General features: G+C 43.8%; 2 protein-coding genes across 7 annotated transcripts in view; one reads left to right on the top strand and one right to left on the bottom strand.

Annotated features, from left to right (window-relative positions):
* gse1b (Gse1 coiled-coil protein b) overlaps positions 1 to 19,038 on the top strand; it is a 375,321-nt gene that overhangs the window by 141,779 nt on the left and 214,504 nt on the right. The window lies entirely within an intron of this gene.
* The window catches only part of LOC130562495 (uncharacterized), a 156,275-nt gene that overhangs the window by 13,011 nt on the left and 124,226 nt on the right, over positions 1 to 19,038 (bottom strand). Inside the window, exon 1 of one of the 5 annotated variants that reach the window (XM_057347535.1) lies at positions 16,432 to 16,681. The exons of 2 other annotated variants lie outside the window; for them this stretch is intronic. In XM_057347535.1, the coding sequence (XP_057203518.1) occupies positions 16,432 to 16,585 (154 nt within the window). In that variant the 5' untranslated portion in view covers positions 16,586 to 16,681. Of the gene's footprint in view, positions 1 to 16,431; positions 16,682 to 19,038 lie in introns of those variants that run through there. 2 more of the 5 variants (XM_057347534.1, XM_057347533.1) reach the window with 2 other exon arrangements.

Here is a 19,038-nt window from a genome sequence, read left to right as displayed (position 1 = left end):
CACTGTATACAGCGGAGAATTTCCTTTCCACCACACAGCACAAACACAATAAAGTTCAATATTACATTTTATAATAACATTTAACAGTCTTTATTTAACATATGACCTAGTAAAACAAAACCGTAAACATTTGACACACGCAACAGCACGTTTAAAGCCAATGCGGGCATAAACTGATTTAATGTATTTGTTTTTTAGGGTGTTAAATAGTTTTTTATTTTAATTGTAAAATAATTTACAAAGGTTACCATGCATGATCATCAACCATTGCAGCAACCATTTCAATTTTCCTGTGAAGAATCAAGCAGTGCTCATTAGAGCGTCCGTCTCCCATGCTGTACCGATCGCCGGTTCGAGGCCTGCTTGGAGCGTATGCCAGTGAAGACCCATCATGACTTTAGGACCAAGGGGAAGCCAACAAATAAACCAGAAATTAATGGATGAAAGAGACAGCCGTTATATACCACATACACACAAAGCTTTACACTCTGTATCTTTATTTTATTTTTACTGCATTACAGTATTGTGTTATGGTTTCTGTTTACTGGATGCTCCTTTCACCAAAACGAATTCCTTGTGCAAACATACATGACAATGAAGCTCCTTTCTGATTCTGATCTTGACCCTCTGTCTAACATTACTTGGAGGATGAATTTCAGTATGTCTGTCACCATAGTGCTGTAGCGGTTTTAGCTAACGTTATTATATTGATGAGCAAAGCTCACCAAATATGGTTCTCCACCAGATCTTTCAAGATCATATCCATGAAATGAGTTATTTAAAACATCAATTTCAGTCAAGGAATTAATTTAGTTTAGTTTAGTGATCAAATATACATATTTTACGGTCTCTGATTAGTAATATAAAGCATAACAATACTTGTATGCATTCGTCCAGCAAATGCCTCAATGATATTATATACTTTACATTATCTCATACCACTTTACCAAACAGGATTTAGAGCAAAGGTAGCGTAAATCGAAACACAGTAAAAGGTACCAGGTCTGTGAGCGTTAATACAGAAAACCCATCACAAATGAATATATATGGTTGTTTATTAAACTCTACTCTACATGATAACAAAAACAATGACGATCGCATAAAACAAACAAATACATGAAACACAAATGCGTTTGGAAGCGTGGAGGGAGAAAGAGTGAGAAGAGAGAGAGAGAGAGAGAGAGAGAGAGGGCATGGCAGCGATTTCTGAACACCAATAAAAATAATCTTTAACAAAGAGGCACAGACTTAACGCAGCTATTCTATAAATAGAAACGGATACTTGCAAGCTCTGTGCTGGACTGAAATCCGTAAGCGCGTGTAGAGATGGAATTGTTCAAAAGGTTTCAGAAGGCAAGACCTGCCGAAAGTTGCGGGCCTCGTGATCGGCCCGCGTGGCAGTAGAAGTCCATTGTTCCATCCCTTTCCCCAGGGGGGGAAGGGCAGTCTCCGAAGAGACAGGAGGAAGGGACGAAGCCGGAAGAGACGAAGCCGGAAGAGAAGAAGGGACGACAAGACAAGAGGAGGTTTTCAGAGCAGGCTCAATATTTAACCTCATGAGAGGGCATGCCCACCTGAGTTTGAATCGACCAATCAGAGTTGAGCAGGGAAGAGGTTCTTTGTCCACTCAACAGCTAATTTGCATCTTTATGACCTCCTGGCAACTTTACAAAATATCATTCCCAATTATAACAATGAAAAGAAAGTGTTCTATGTCACACAATGTATACAATACCCAACCCCTTGGGATAGAATCCCAAGATGGCGGCGCGTGCACATCGCGAAGCTCAGGGTCTCTCCAGTTTTTGCATTTATGCAGTGTTTTTCTTGCTCATCTCGGGTCTGATCGTGCAGGACAGCTATGCCTTTACATCGTACACCCGGCATGAACTATTGGATATTGGTTTTGCGCATTCCCAGAAGTTTTATCGGCAATCTTCAACTCGTCCCTGAGATCGCTAGAACGCCCGATGCTACGCACCCTACACGGCCGGGCGGAAGTGCTCGCCGGCGGCGTCGAGATCGTAAAACAAAGGCGGGGGAAGCGCGGAGGGCTAAGAGCTAAGCTAAAGCTAACACCGCATCGGCTCTCTTTACCCAGCATTTTCCTCGCTAATGTACGGTCATTGGTGAACAAAATGGATGAGATTCGTTCATAGAAAAAGACTTTTGAACTGCAATGTGATGATTTTCACTGAAACGTGGCTAAACAGCGGCATACCGGACAATGCTATTGAGCTAGCGGGACGCGACACACTTTGGGCAGATAGGACGGCAGATGAATCCGGTAAGACCAGAGGCAGAGGACTGTGCATTTACGTTAACAAAGCTTGGTGCACGAACTCTGTTATTGTTGGGAGACACTGCTCAGCTAACCTAGAGTTTCTCATGGTTAAATGTAGACCGTTTTATCTGCCACGGGAGTTCACGTCCACCATTATAAAGGCAACTTACATTCCTCCAGATGCTGATGCCAAGCTTGCTATGAACGAACTTCATGCGGCCATCAGTAAACAACAGACTGCTCACCCGGAGGCTGCATTTATTGTTGCGGGAGATTTTAATCACTCAAACTTAAAGACAGTGCTCCCCAAATTTCACCAGCATGTTTCCTGTCCCACCAGAGGAAAGAAAACTTTGGACCACGTCTATACAAACATGGCTGAAGCTTACGCTGTGACCCCCCTCCCCCACCTGGGTCAATCTGATCACCTTTCTCTGTTCCTTACCCCCAAGTATTCACCCATCATTAATCGTGTGAAGCCATCAGTAAGGACCATCAAAGTGTGGCCTGCGGGGGCAGACTCCACACTTCAGGACAGGTTTCAAGACACAGACTGGAGTATGTTTGCTTCTCAGGCTACCTGTGGCTTTCATATGGACATAGACAGCTACACCTCCTCTGTACTGGACTACATTAACATCACCATAGACAGTGTTACAACCCAGAAACAGATCACTACATACCCAAATCAGAAGCCATGGATGAACAAGGAAGTGCTCCTCCTGTTGAAGTCACGCAACACTGCCTTCAGCTCAGGTGATGCACAGGCCTACAGCACTTCCAGGGCAAATCTGAAGAGGGGCATCAAAAAGGCCAAGCACTGCTACAAGCTAAAGCTAGAGGAGCACTATTCCAACTCTGATCCTCGACGCATGTGGCAGGGCATCCAGGCCATCAGCGACTACAAACCCAGCCACTCCACCCCCGTAGCCACAGATGTTGTCTTCCTGAACGAGCTTAATGACTTTTATGCTAGCTTTGAGAGAGACAATAAGGAAACTGCCACCAATCTCACACTCTTAGATGACCACCCGACCATCATACTCACCTCCTCAGATGTCTACACGGCACTGAGCCGGATCAACGCACGGAAGGCTGCTGGACCAGACGGCATCCCCGGTCGTGTACATAGGGTATGTGCAGAGCAACTCGCTGGGTCTTTACGGATATTTTCAACCTGTCCCTCACCCAAGCAGTTGTGCCAGCATGCTTTAAATCCACCTCCATTGTGCCAGTGCCGAAACACTCTAGCCCTACGTGCCTGAATGACTACCGACCTGTAGCACTCACACATATGTTATGAAGTGCTTTGAGCGGCTGGTCCTGGCTCACCTAAAGGACTCCCTTCCATCCACACTGGACCCATACCAGTTTGCCTACCGCAGCAATAGGAGCACAGAGGATGCCGTCTCCATAGCACTGCACTCTGTACTCACACACTTGGACAATAAAAACACTTATGCACGAATGCTGTTTGATGACTTCAGCTCTGCATTCAATACTGTCGTCCCTTCCAAGTTAATCACCAAACTTGGGAACCTGGGTATTAACACCTCCATTTGCAACTGGATTATGGACTTTCTGACAAACAGACCTCAGCTTGGTCAGGCCACATCTGCTCCACCACCATCACACTTAACACTGGCGTTCCACAGGGCTGTGTTCTGAGCCCCTTTCTCTACTCCCTGTTCACACTCGACTGCAGGCCTGTGAATGGATCTAATGCCATCATCAAGTTTGCAGACGATACTACAGTGATTGGTCTCATCAGCAACAACGATGAGACTGCCTACAGGGAGGAGGTCCAGCACCTGGCCACATGGTGCTCAGACAACAACCTGCTCCTTAACACTTCCAAGACAAAGGAGCTCATCGTGGACTTCAGGAAGGAGAGAGGAGGCACACATGACCCCATCCACATTAACGGGATGGCTGTTGAGCGTGTCCCCAGCTTTAAATTCCTGGGGACCCATATTTCGGAGGACCTGTCCTGGACCACCAACACCTCCAGACTGGTCAAGAAGGCTCACCAGTGCCTCTTCTTCCTGAGGACACTGAAGAAGAACCAACTGTCTTCAGCTATCCTGGTGAACTTCTACCGCTGCGCAGTAGAGAGCATCCTAACCAACTGTGTCACAGCCTGGTATGGGAGCTGCTCTGTTGCAGAGCGCAAGGCACTGCAGCGGGTGGTGAAAACCGCCCAGCGCATCACAGGGACTCCACTTTCAGCCATTGAGGACATCCAGAGGAAACGCTGTCTGCGTCGAGCTCGCGGCATTCTTAAGGACTCCTCTCACCCCGCCCACAGACTGTTTTCTCTCCTGCCTTCTGGCAGTCGCCTCAGATGCCTCCGGACAAGGACTAGCAGACTGAGAAACAGCTTTTTTCCCAGAGCTGTCTTGCTATTGAACTCTACCCCCCGCTGATTCCACAACCCCCTCATATACCTCTACTTAATGCTGCTATATTGTTTTGTTTATTGCACTACAGGCCTGTCAAGTGCACGACTGGACTGTCTACACATGTACTACATGTTTACTTGCTCTACCGGACTATTTATACATATACTGCATCATTTGCACTCCAGTACTATGTACTAATGTCATTTGCACTACTTATTACACATATACCGCATCATCTGCACTCCAGTACTATGTACTGAATACTGCAATAACTCATCTACTGCACTGTTTACTTTAACTTAATAACTGCTGTCCATAATTTATGCACACTTTATATTCATTGCACTGCTGTTCTGCATAGTCTAATTTATATTGTACATGTCCATCAGTAAATTTCTGTTTTCAGTAAATAGCCATCTGTATATAATGGTCATAGTACATTCCCACTTGTAAATTCTTCATAATTTTGCTTTATCCTGTATTTATGTATTTATGCACAACTGTATATCCTGCACTTGCTTATTGCACTTCTGGTTAGACCTAAACTACATTTCGTTGCCTTGTACTTGTACATGTGTAATGACAATAAAGTTGAATCTAATCTAATCTAATTTAAGAAGGAATTGTAAAGACAAAACATTTAGATATCAAAAATGGACAGGTTTGAATTGCAACAAGTCATGATTCATTCAGATGGAACACATACAAACAAAGCCTGATTTAAACCTGTATATCTAACTGTGACAGACTATTTAAAATGGCACGAGCGCCAACACACAACCTAGATAGTTAGATATATGTATAGAAAAGGACAGTTTAATCACATACGTTCCTATTGCAAGGGAAGTTAGGTAAATCGTGGACAATTGTCCATTCATATAGATTGCCATCGGTCGACTAGGCAGACGAAGGGCTCGTATACCTGAATTGTACGCCAAATTCTCGCTCACTCTTATTATGAGTGGGACTTTTTTCCCTTATCGGAGTTTAGGGGCCGTTTTTCCGGAGAGGCATCGTACGGACGCCACAAGGGGTGGCAAAGTGCTGCGGGCATGGACCCTCGCGCCACAAAGTGCCTACTCATCCCCTCACCACCTAATCTTCATCACCGCGTGCACGAGGAGCCTTTCGCTTCCCCCTGACCACCTAACTCTGCCATAGTCTTCCTCACGTCCGCAGCGCGCCTAGACTTGCTAGTTTGCTGCCCCTTGCTGCCTATTCGTGGCGCGACACCCAAAAGATGCCAAAACGTCTCGCTCGCCACCCTTGCGTCCGCAGAGCGCCTAGAGTTGGTAGTTTGCTGCCCCTTGCTGCCTATGCGTGGCGAGACATCCGAAAGAAGCCAAAACGTCTCGCTCGCCGCCCTTCTTTCTTTTTGCTCTCCCTCACGGCCGTGGCGCCCCCTAGAGGAGCCGGGCGTCCTTCGTGACCTTGCTCGTTCGTGCTTAGGGGAGGTTTCTGTCAGAAAGACGTCGGATACCCAAGCCAACGCGCGAGGGGGTTTGCGGGCCCATAGAGAACCACTAGAGGCAGGGAGATAAAATATTTAAGTTCACTTCCCGACCAAGCCCTATCGGTATGACGTCGAGAGTCACGTGACGCAACTTTCTGTAATTTTTCGGGCTCCTGGGGCCTCCGCGGCCCGTACGGGAGCCTCTGACACCTGCAACATATCCTATTTCTCTCATAGGTGGCTATCGTACAGAGACCGCCGAACGGCCCCGGGTACTCCGAATGACCCCGATTCAAATTCCATAGCTGCTCGCTGCCCCTTTTTTTTCTAGCACTTTCCGTACACCGATGGGTAGGGACTTCGAATATGTGGTGCGTGAGGGTGTGAAGAACCAGCATTCGAAGCCCCGAGGTTTCTGTACAAGAATAAAGCAGAATTTTGCTGAAAATGCTGTTCAGAGATGTATTTCTGTGAAAAGTGCATTTGTAAGCAAAATAATCATTTTAATAGCCTGAAGTGTGCAATATACCAATATGGGGTGCTTCTAGGATACATAGCTGTAGGTTTGTCTTACAAAAGCTGTTTACAGTCTTAAAAATTGACCTTTTACAGTCACATGGCCCATAGAGATCAATGCGAGGGAGAGAGACGTCTGAAAAATAATAAAAAATACTTAATTTCATAGCCCCACCTAGCCGTATCGGTATGTCGTCGAGAGCCGCGTGACGCAACTTTCTGTTAGGTTTCTGGCTACTGGGGCCTCCGCGGCCGGTACGGGAGCCTCTGACACCTGCAACATATCCTATTTCTCTCATAGGTGGCTATCGTACAGAGACCCCCGAACGGCCCCGGGGACTCCGAATGACCCCGATTCAAATTCAGTAGCTGCTCGCTACCCCCTCATTCGGTTCCCAAAGTTTGAAGACGGTACGGCCTCGTTATGTCCTACATTGCACGTTTTGGGGAGGTTGTGGGCCGTTTATTTTTTGGGAATATTTTTTGTGATTTTTTTTCGAGCACTTGCCGTACAGCGAGGGGTACGGGCTTCGGATATGTGGTGCGTGAGGGTGCGTCGAACTAGCATTCGAAGCCCCGAGATTTTTGTACAAGAATAAAGCAGTTTTTTGCTGATAATGCTGGTGAGAGACTAATTTCTGTGAAAAGTGCGTTTGTATTCAAAATAAGCATTTTAATAGCCTGAGGTGTGCAATATACCAATATGGGGTGCTTCTAGGATACATAGCTGTAGGTTTGTCATACAAAAGCTGTTTACAGTCTTAAAAATTGACCGTTTACAGTATTGTCCACTGTAAGCCTACGAGGCTACTGTCAAATAAGTTATGACTGGTCTTCCTGTGGTTTTGCCGAGTCACAGGAAGTGCCAGTCGTAACTTATTTGACGGGTCCTCATGGTAGCTAATGTACACACCATTTTTAAGCTTCTGGAGCACATCTTGACCTTAAATTGACGTCATTTAAACAGTAGAGTGCCTCTTATACACTCTATTGTTGGATTAAGCAATATATCTCATTGCCAAGGTTAAATAATACCCTTAATAGGCTTTGTCCATTATTTACCTATGAAGGTCCCATTAGATAAGTTACGAATGTACATGCCACACGTAACACTTTTGGCACGGCTCCCATAGGTAGCTAATGGACACACCATTTTTAAGCTTCTGGAGCACACTTGAGCCTTAATGCACTCATTGTGAAGGGCTAAGCCTCTCATACACTCTACTGTTGGTTAAAGCTATAAACTCCTTACTTAGGCTTATAATGACCCTTAATAGGCTTTGTCCATTATTTACCTATGAGGGCCCCATAAGATAAATTAGACTGGGACTTCCTGTGGTCACAGGAAGTCCACACGTAACACTTTTGGCAGCGGCTCCCATAGGTAGCTAATGGACACACCATTTTTAAGCTCTGAGCACAACTATGAGCCTTAATGCACGTCATTGGGTAAGCTGCTCTCATACACTCTACTGTTGGTAAAGCTATATAACTCCTTACTTAGGCTTTATATGACCCTTAAATAGGCTTTGTCCATTATTTACCTATAGGGCCCATAAGATAAGTTACGACTGGGACTTCCTGTGGTCACAGGAAGTCCACACGTAACACTTTTGGCAGCGGCTCCCATAGGTAGCTAATGGACACACCATTTTTAAGGCTCCAGCACAATCTATGAGCCTTAATGCACGTCATTGTGAAGGGCGTAGACCTCTCATGACACTCTCTGTTGGTTAAAGCTATATACTACTTACTTAGCTTATAATGACCCTTAATAGGCTTTGTCCATTATTTACCTATGAGGCCCATAAAATAAGATTACGACTGGGACTTCCTTGGTCACAGAAAGTCCCACACGTAACACTTTTGGCGGCTCCCATAGGTAGCTAATGGACACACCATTTTTAAGCCTCTGGACACATCTAGAGCCTTAATGCACGTCATTGTGAAGGGCTAAGCCTCTCATACACTCTACTGTTGGTCTAAAGCTATATAACTCCTTACTTAGCTTATAATGACCCTTAATAGGCTTTGTCCATTATTTACCTATGAGGGTCCCATTAAATAAGTTACACATGTATGTGAGACCACAATCAAATAAGTCACACATGTATATACCATTTTTGAGCATAATAACCATGTTACAAAGCTGTAATAAACAGGTAATTGCCAAACTGAGTCACACACACTTTGGAACGGCCCCCATAGGTAGCTAATGGACACACCATTTTTAAGCTCCTGGAGCACATCTATGAGCCTTAATGCACGTCATTGTGAAGGCTAAGCCTCTCATACACTCTACTTTGGTTAAAGCTGTATAACTCCTTACTTAGCTTATAATGACCCTTAATAGGCTTTGGCCATTATTTACCTATGAGGTCCCATTAAATAAGTTACACATGTATTGTCATTTTGAGCATAATAACCATGTTACAAAGCTGTAATAAACAGGTAATTGCCAAACTGAGTCCACACACTTTTGGACGGCCCCCATAGGTAGCTAATGACACACCATTTTTAAGCTCTGGAGCACATCTATGAGCCTTAATGCACGTCATTGTGAAGGGCTGTGACTCTCATACACTCTACTGTTGGTTAAAGCTATATAACTCCTTACTTAGGCTTATAATGACCCTTAAAGGCTTTGTCCATTATTTACCTATGAGGGTCCCATTAAATAAGTTACGAATGTACATGCCACACGTAACACTTTTGGCACGGCTCCCATAGGTAGCTAATGGACACACCATTTTTAAGCCTATGGAGCACATCTATGAGCCTTAATGCACGTCATCGTGAAGGCTAAGCCTCTCATACACTCTACTGTTGGTTAAAGCTTATAACTCCTTAATTAGGCTATAATGACCCTTAATAGGCTTTGGCCATTATTTACCTATGAGGGTCGCATTAAATAAGTTACACATGTATTGTCATTTTGAGCATAATAACCATGTTACAAAGCTGTAATAAACAGGTAATTGCCAAACTGAGTCACACACACTTTTGGAACGGCCACCCATAGTAGCTAATGAACACACCATTTTTAAGCCTTGGAGCACATCTATGAGCCTTAATGCATGTCAAGTGAAGATAGCCTCTCATACACTCTACTGTTGGAAAGCCGTATAGACTCCCTATTAGGCTATAATGACCCTTAATAGGCTTTGGCCATTATTTACTATGAAGGTCCATTAAATAAGTTACACATGTATTGTCATTTTGAGCATAATAACCATGTTACAAAGCTGTAATAAACAGGTAATTGCCAAACTGAGTCACACACACTTTTGGAACGGCCCCCATAGGTAGCTAATGACACACCATTTTTAAGCTCTCTGGAGCACATCTATGAGCCTTAATGCAGTCAATGTGAAGGGTTAAGCCTCTCATACACTCTACTGTTGGTAAAGCTATATATCTCCCTACTTAGGTTATAATGACCCTTAATAGGCTTTGTCCATTATTTACTATGAAGGTCCCATTAAATAAGTTACGAATGTACATGCCACACGTAACACTTTTGGCCGGCTCCCATAGGTAGCTAATGGACACACCATTTTTAAGCTTCTGGAGCACAACTTGAGCCTTAATGCAGTCATTGTGAAGGGCTAAGCCTCTCATACACTCTACTGTTGGTTAAAGCTATATACTCCTACTTAGGCTTATAATGACCCTTAATAGGCTTTGTCCATTATTTACCTATGAGGGCCCCATAAGATAAGTTAAGACTGGGACTTCCTGTGGTCACAGGAAGTCCACGTAACACTTTTGACGGGTCCCATAGGTAGCTAATGTACACACCATTTTTAAGCTTCTGGAGCACATCTATGAGCCTTAATGCACGTCATTGTGAAGGGCTGTGACTCTCATACACTCTACTGTTGGCTAAAGCTATATAACTCCTTACTTAGGATTATAATGACCCTTAATAGACTTTGTCCATCATTTACCTATAAGGGCCCCATAAGATAAGTTACGACTGGGACTTCCTGTGGTCACAGGAAGTCCCACACGTAACACTTTTGGCGCGGCTCCCATAGGTAGCTAATGGACATACCATTTTTAAGCTTCTGGAGCACAACTGTGAGCCTTAATGCACGTCATTGTGAAGGGCTAAGCCTCTCATGCACTCTACTGTTGGTTAAAGCTATATATCTCCCTACATAGGCTTATAATAACCCTTAATAGGCTTTGTCCATTATTTACCTATGAGGGCCCCATAAGATAAGTTACGACTGGGACTTCCTGTGGTCACAGGAAGTCCCACACGTAACACTTTTGGCGCGGGTCCCATAGGTAGCTAATGGACACCATTTTTAAGCTTCTGGAGCACAACTGTGAGCCTTAATGCACGTCATTGTGAAGGGCTGTTCCTCTCATACACTCTACTGATGGTTTAAGCTGGATAAATCATTGCCAAAGCAAACGAGACCACTGACAGGGGTCTTACTCTGTCTACCTAATTATGGGCCCTTCGAATGAATCGCAGATGTGAGAAAACATTGTGTCGATGCACACCGGCGCTTTTATGTGCACGTTCGACTCGAAAGTCAAAGAAAAGGGCTTTGGGCTGTTTAAGCGTCTGTCGCACAGCCGCTGGGCTCAAATGAGGCAGTCATATCCGAGACAGGGTCCCCCGGGGCGCCGGGTGGAGACCGGGTCTTCGGGCAGGCTTCGGGGGCGTCGGGCAGGCCTCCCTCAAGTTTAGGCTGCAAGGGGAAAGCGTAGGAGTTCTGAGGATGGAGGCGTGGCCAGCGGGAAGCCCCGCCCAAAATAGGTTACAAGGGGCACGCGTAGGCCTCTCGTGTACGTCGGGGTCCGGAGCCGGCCCGTAGGCTGCAAGGGGGTTGCATAGGCGCTCTTCAGGAGGCCCGGTCGCAACCTGATCGGCACGCGCGGCTTAGGATGGGACCGTACGTCGAGTCGCCCCCTCGTGGTTCTGCCCGAGAGAGCGCCTAACCCTTCGTTCAGTGACTCAAAAATTAGGCACTTTGGGCATTTTTCTGGGGTCCCCCGGGCGTCGCCGCCGCCCCATGACGCTTCCGTTCGATCGCGGGCGCTCTCCCCTTCGTTTCGGCACCGCCGGGCGACCTGGGAAAAATTTGGGGTCTTCGGCGCGCAGCGTCCATAACTAGCCGTCCGGCGCGTGTCGACTAAGTTACACAATACGTTTGATGGCCTTAGGCATGTCAGGGACATTTCTCTGGTTAGCCTCAGATGTTAAGTTAGAGATAAGACAGAGACTTCTCACCAATGCTTTGAAGCATAGGGGTCGTAAATATCTAACAGAGAGACAAAATGTTATCAAAACTCTAAAACCAGACCCCTGGAGCCAGGTTTTTGCTATGGTCTTTTGATGATGATAGCAAAAGAAACCAGGACAAAAAGGAGTGGGAGTTGATGGCTCTTCTTTCAATGACTCCGACCATTTGGCTTATGCTAGATTCTCTACAGTGCATATAGGGGGTTGATATGCACCACTTCCGCCACTGGTGTGCTGCACAACATCATCAGAATTAGGAGTGACATAGTCAGGCTGTAGTTCTTCATCCTGAGGGTCTCTTGGCTCCAGTCTGGCTGATGGGGTCCAGCTGGGATTACACATGGTGTAATCAGCTCGTTTTTAGTCATCTTCGATGAAAACGCAAATAGGTGAGTGACGTCATCTGGGCTTTTCTTACTTGTGTCAGTTACTACTATCCTTACTACATATACTACATACCTAACAAAGTCTCTGAGCAGACAAGATGCTTCTTTGCAAACAGAGCAATCCAACTTCTGGTTTGCTGTTTACATAAATGGAAAGGTATATCATTCTATATTGAAAAATGCTTCAACAACTGGGCAAAGCATTCTCTGTGGTTTTGGAGCTTGGGCTGCAGCACTGTTGCTGCTCTGACCTGCAGCCCTCTTGCTGTTCTGAGTTGATGCTCTAACCTGTGACACTGTTGCGGTTTTTGGCACTGCCTTGACCCTTGCTTATGTTTGATTTTGAGCATGTGACCTCTGCATTTAACCCATCCAGTGAGTAGTGAACACATGCACTGCAAGTCGTGAACACACACACTCGGAGCAGTGGGCAGCTATCACTGCAGCGCCCGGGGAGCAAACGGGGGTTAGGTGCCTTGCTCAAGGGCACGTCAGTCGCTACCTGCTGGCCCTGAGAATTGAACCGGTGACCTTCTGGTTACGAGTCCTACTCTCTAACCACTAGACCACAACTGCCCCCCAAAAAAAGTACAGGCCTATAGTTGTTCTCGTTAAAATAAATTTACTTTGTTTTTAGTAATTTATTTTATTGGTGTACACTGATATTATATTGTAAAACCATAATGAAATACCCTCAACATAATAAGTCAAGAGCAAATTGCAGCAACTTGGCTCCCCTTCTGTCCATCTCTGTAAGATAAATTGATACATGTCTGACAAAAGTGTAAGAGTGTGGTACTGTTTGCAAATTAAAGTATTAATGTTTAATTTTATAAATTGTGTTCAACTTACTAAATTGTAGGGCTGTCAACGTTAACGCGTTAACGCATGCGATTAATTTTTTCAAATTAACGCGTGAGAAAATATTTATCGCAATTAACGCAGCATCCGTTTGTTTTGACATCCTTTGTCTAGCGTTACATTATGTAATCACGTTCTTATTCATGTACAGGCTTTTAAACCACTTAAGCGCGATTTGAAGCAGTTGCTTCGACGCGTTCAATGAAGATAGACAGCTTCTAAACTGTGGGACGCGGCAAAACGCAACGCGAGGTCCAGTCTGGTGTATACAGTCACGGGCTAAAGGCTGCGTCGGTGAATCTCTGTCAGACAGCGCATCCGTGTTAAGTTCTCTTTCGTGCTTGAATGGATAAAACCACACAAGATTATGTCATAAAGCCCGTTTTGTCTAGCATTTTCTTAAGCACAGACTTCAAAGTGTAAAATAAAATCTTAAATGAATGCAAAGAGTTGTGAAAATGGGAGTGCGGTGACAGTCAGATCTGCGTACTGAGACAGCTCTTAAAGGGGCCGCGTTCTTAAACGTGCTGCTGTGACTCCTGTCACTAATGTTAATCAAAGAACAAAATAAAAGAAGAAATCAATGTGATTTTGTAGCTTTAATGAGAATTCTTCTGCATTTAATTTATAATTTAGCATTAAAGACTGTAAAGTGTCCTTTAATTTCTGTATATTTCCTACATGAGTGAATGGCTATAATTCATGTTAAAATAATCAATTTAATAGAGACATCAGTTACAATACTAATATCAAAATGTTAGCTTTCATAAAATGATGCTGTTAAAGAAATATGTTGTTTCTACATCAATTTGAAGATTAAATGTGAAATTATTCAAATGTAAAAGTATATTTTAAAATATAATTGTTATGTGCGATTAATCGTGATTAATCACAGAAAAAATGTGTGATTAATCCGATTAATTTTTTTAATCGATTGACAGCACTACTAAATTCACTAGCTTATGTAGGCTACAGCATCGGAGCTAATGTTACACCATGCAAATTAACCTGCTACATATAATTAGCATAATTTGATAAACAAACTTAAACATTATCAGGGTAAATTCTCTCTAATATTACGGCAAAGGCTCTGATGTAAACACACCGTAACACGTGCATAAGATCATCATATTTATTATAATAAGTTTGGTTGGGTGGACACAGTAAATTACCCCACTATCGCCATTTAAGTTAAATGAGTACATTTGTAAGTTTGTACGTCATGACTCTCAAGACTCGTCCTGGGTTTCTGAGCCTTCTCAGGAACATCAGCGGTCAGTAACTGGGACGGCTTTAAAACAAGTGGAAAAATGATTGGCTCCTGAACTGACAGCGACAGCAAATACAGTTCAGACTGCAAGTAACATGAAAAGCTCAAATCACGTTTTTTTATTTTATTTTATGGGTTGGTTTTCCTCTCCTTCAACTTTTAGAGAGGGATGGAATGGCGTTCCCATCCGTTCCACCCAAAGTGAACCCCCTGCTTATAACTCTCATAGAGAAAATGAATTATTTGTCTCTCACTTACGCAGTACATACATGTAATTTCACCTGTAACTTGTTAGGTTACGTGCATGCACGGCTACTCATTTCAAAAGTCAAACATAAATATGAAATTTTCCTATTATTTAAAAAGCTCAATATGTTTACCTCTCTGTGTGGATGTTTTGAATTAAAAGCTTTGTTTGATTAATGTATTAAACTCTTAGATTTAAATGCAGGTATTCAGAGAAACAGATTTCCATAATTGAGGTTATTTGTGAGACATGAGCTCTGAAATGGAACTGTCTGCCCTCCATTCAATAAAAGTAAAATCGGAGGTCTAAACAAGCAACATTATCTACTCATAAACTGTGCAAAATATCAGCATGCTTGTGTATTTGTGTGTATATGTATGTGTGAATCTGACATAAATGATTGCATTAAAGGTCCGGTTGAACACGCAGTTTCTACCAATCTCATATTAATCTTCAGTACCTATAGAGTAGTATTGCATACTTTGTATCTTCGAAGAGTATTTAGTTTGATCACATTTATAAAAGCTGTACGATTATTTCTGAAAACACTGCGGGGGGAGGAACTACTTCACGAGCACACAATACAATTTCGCATTATCTCTGCATAACGGTTTTGATTCACTTTAAGATTGTGTTGTTTACATTATGCACGTATGCGCCGATTGCCAACAAAACAAAGACATATGACTTAGTTTCAATTACCGTGTGCGGTTCATGTCCGGCATCTTTTATCTATCAGTTTCAAACGATCTGCAAATCCAGCGTTATATCCACCGTTTATATAACATCCATCACTGAAATGCTGTGTACAAACAAACACACCTCAACTTCTCTCACTATTGCAAGAGTAACAGCTGCAGCTGCAGGCCCACAGCACAGTCAATCTTGACGCCTATCGTGATGGTAAGCGGGTCTTCCTATCGCTCGTCGGTTGATGCGTGGGCGGGCTATTTCTTTCACCATTCTGGGATAATTGTCCAATACGGGACTTAGAAAAGTTGTTACGTAACTTTTTTTATGTTCAAAAAAAACTTTCCGAAAACTACAAGAACCATGGGGGAGAGTGTATTGAGCACAGAAATACTACGTAATACGTCCAACTCGTTTTTTGACAAGTTGACCATGTTTAACATTTAGTATTCCTGTTAGTTTTAACTGTGCTAGGGCTAAAATGGCTGTTCGTCGGTCACGCGCAAATACTCCAACTACTTGTAGTGTATTTCGGGGAAACTATGAGTTTAACCACAGTAACATACGTATAATTAATTGTGATTAACCATTAATTGTTTTATACACTTTAACCTGTTGCAGCAGAGCTAATAACAGCGACAAACTAAAATGTACTCGTCGAGCGAGTGATCAGCAGGTCGAATATTAACTCTAAGAATATTACTCCCCTGGCCTGGAAAAACAATATTCTTACTGTAGTACAGTACCACTTCAGAAATCTTAATGAAATCAAGCCTTGATATGTGATAAATAAACACAGAAACAATTCGAGCGTGGATACACATGCGGTTTATTTACCTACACTACGGGGGAACTAAAACCAACTACTAACAAAGACCAAACATTAACAAACAAACATAAAAACGTAAAACAGTAGAGAATGAAAGAAATAGATAAAGCAAAGAAAAAGGCACTATTAAATCAGCTATTCACATCTGCACGAACCATCAAGGACAAATCTCCTTATTTAAAAGGGGCAAAGCTTATTCGCAACTGGTTAGCAATAGTTCAGATACTTACATTGGCTTCTTTGTTTCTCGGGACACGTGCTGGCGCGCGTATCAAAGGGTCCTGATGCGTTCAGAGCGGGCCGTGAGTCCGTTGATTTAGCTTGAAGCAAAACTGCCTGAAGAAAGCTGTCTCTGAGGAGAGGCAGGTCTCGAGAGGTTGACATACGAGCGAGCGAACGCGCAGGAGTGCGAACGCACCCAAGCGAACGAACATACACAAAAGAGCAAGCTTTCCTGCGTGTTCAGATGTTTTAACACAGAGGGCGTCACGCCCCTTCAAGGTGGGCGATCCAATGTGATGAGATAGTTTTTGGCGCGAAAACATGTTTCTTTGTCCGGCACACTAACTCATTTGCATTCATGGTCGCCTGGGAGTTTGGAGCAGGAATAGACTTAGAATAGAATAAAATGAGTATGGTATAAAATACATTAGTGTGCTGTACACCATATTCTAAGACATGAAAAGGGAAACATGTAGATATGAAACATGAAGGTGTTACAATTACATTGACCTGTAGTTTGGACAAGAATGTAAATATACACAGAATACCGCGACGCACACATGCATTGGAGGTTATACTGTATATTGAATAACGGGGAGACAAACATACAACGTGGGGGTATACGGATATGCATTTTAAACCAGTCTTTTGTTGCTAAATAGAGAGAAAGAGAGATTCTTTTGGAATAAACCGAGGCTCTCAGCTTGTGGACGACATGGTTTTTGTCACTTTGGTGACCAGCCCTGTCCTCCCCCCCGAACCTCCTTTGAAGTCCAGGGGGGGTGTTTAGACAGGCCCATTTGCCCAGACTCGTCGGTGCCTGCTTGAAGTCCTGCTGAGAGGTTGCTGTGTTTTACGATCACAGATGGTAAACTTTGATCTGACCATACCCTACATACTCGTACTGAGTTTTTAGCTGCTTTTAAGGCAATGTCTCAATCATTCGATTCATTGTACAATGACTGGAGTGGTGCAGATCATCTTAATTATTTTAACACTATTTCATCTACGATTTTAGACACTTTGGCTCCTATTAGAGTCAAACGACATAAACCAAAGGCTGAGCCGTGGCTTACTGACGATACTCGTGCTCTTCGACAGGTCTGCAGGAGGGCTGAATGAAGGTGGAAAAGAGACAAGCTGCAAGTTTCATATGAAATATTAAGGGACAATCTAATACATTATCAGAAAGTGGTGAGAACAGCAAAATTTAAGTACTTTGCTGATTTGATAGTAAAGAATTGTCACATCCATGTGCCAATGGTCCCTCCATGCTGCACTACCATCTTGAGTCTGTTTGAGCCTGTCATTGTGAGCAAGCTCAAACCTTCTGGTTCGCACTATGACATTCTTCCACCACGCTTTTTTAAACAGACTTTTGATGTTACTGGGCCGACGGTTCTTAAGATTATGAACAGTTGCCTTGAAATGGCAACAGTTCCAGATGATATGAAGCATGGGATTGTCCGGCCACTTCTTAAAATGCCTACGTTAGATCCGACAGTATTGACAAATTTTAGGCCAGTGTCAAATCTTTCTTTTATGTCTAATATTTTAGAGAAAATAGTATGTCAACAACTGCAGAGCTTTCTGCATAATAATAACATTTTTTTAAGTGTTTCTTATGTTTGTTGTTGATGTTTGGATCATACACTTGCTCTTAACCCAAGTACACTGCACCGTGACGCTCGTGTGCGGTGAAGATGTAGACGGTTTACGGTCACTTTGTGTATTTACGGTAATAAAGATCTGCGCATGCAGGAGACGGCATGTCAAGAAGATGGACGGAGGGGGAGAACGTCTCCAGTTACTGTCGTAACCTCGGTTCCCTGAGAAGCGGGAACGAGACATTGCGGAAGCTTCCGCATATGGGAACTCCTCCCTTCTCACCTCTCCGGAAGTCTTATTGGATAACGCCAGTGAAACTGGCCAATTGTCGCTCTCGCAACCGAATGTAATTACTGGCGACCCGAGACAGTATAAATACAGTGCACAGCGACAATACCTCAGAATCTGCGATAGAACGCCTCCAAGGCTGACACGCGACGAACACGCCAGCTAGCGCAATGTCTCATTCCCACTTCTCAAGGAACCGAGGTTACGACAGTAACCGGAGATGTTCCCTATCGAGAGCGGTCTCTCGACATTGCGGAAGCTTCCGCATATGGGAACTGTATACAATCCCGCCGTGAGAGTAGCAAGACAGCCGTACACCGACCGCATACATTCACCAATGTTAAGCACACAGATGAACCAATCGCGAAGTCGTCTTGAAAGGCCCGCAGCTGATTGTCTGAGACAGACCAATGAGCTTCAAGAACGGTCTTCTACAAAATTTGCATATCTCAGCCAAAGAAATGAGCGGCCTGCACACCGGGGCAGACACCACAATAGTAAAAGTCAGCGCGGAAACCCGGGCAGATATAATGCAAATCCAGTAACACCAAGCATAGATTTAACAGTAACACGGTAACAACTGCACAATATAGGAGATCAGCAACTAGATAACATTGAGCTGTCCGTACTCACCGAGAGGACATGCGAGGCTAAGGAGGATACATCCAGCCTGTAGAATCTGGCGAAGGTGTTCTGTGAAGACCAGCCAGCCACACACC

Source organism: Triplophysa rosa, linkage group LG12 (genome assembly GCF_024868665.1).
Source record: "Triplophysa rosa linkage group LG12, Trosa_1v2, whole genome shotgun sequence".
Lineage (NCBI taxonomy): Eukaryota > Metazoa > Chordata > Actinopteri > Cypriniformes > Nemacheilidae > Triplophysa > Triplophysa rosa.
The sequence above is the reverse complement of the archived record's forward strand: the minus strand, read 5'-3'. Positions and strand labels throughout refer to the sequence as shown.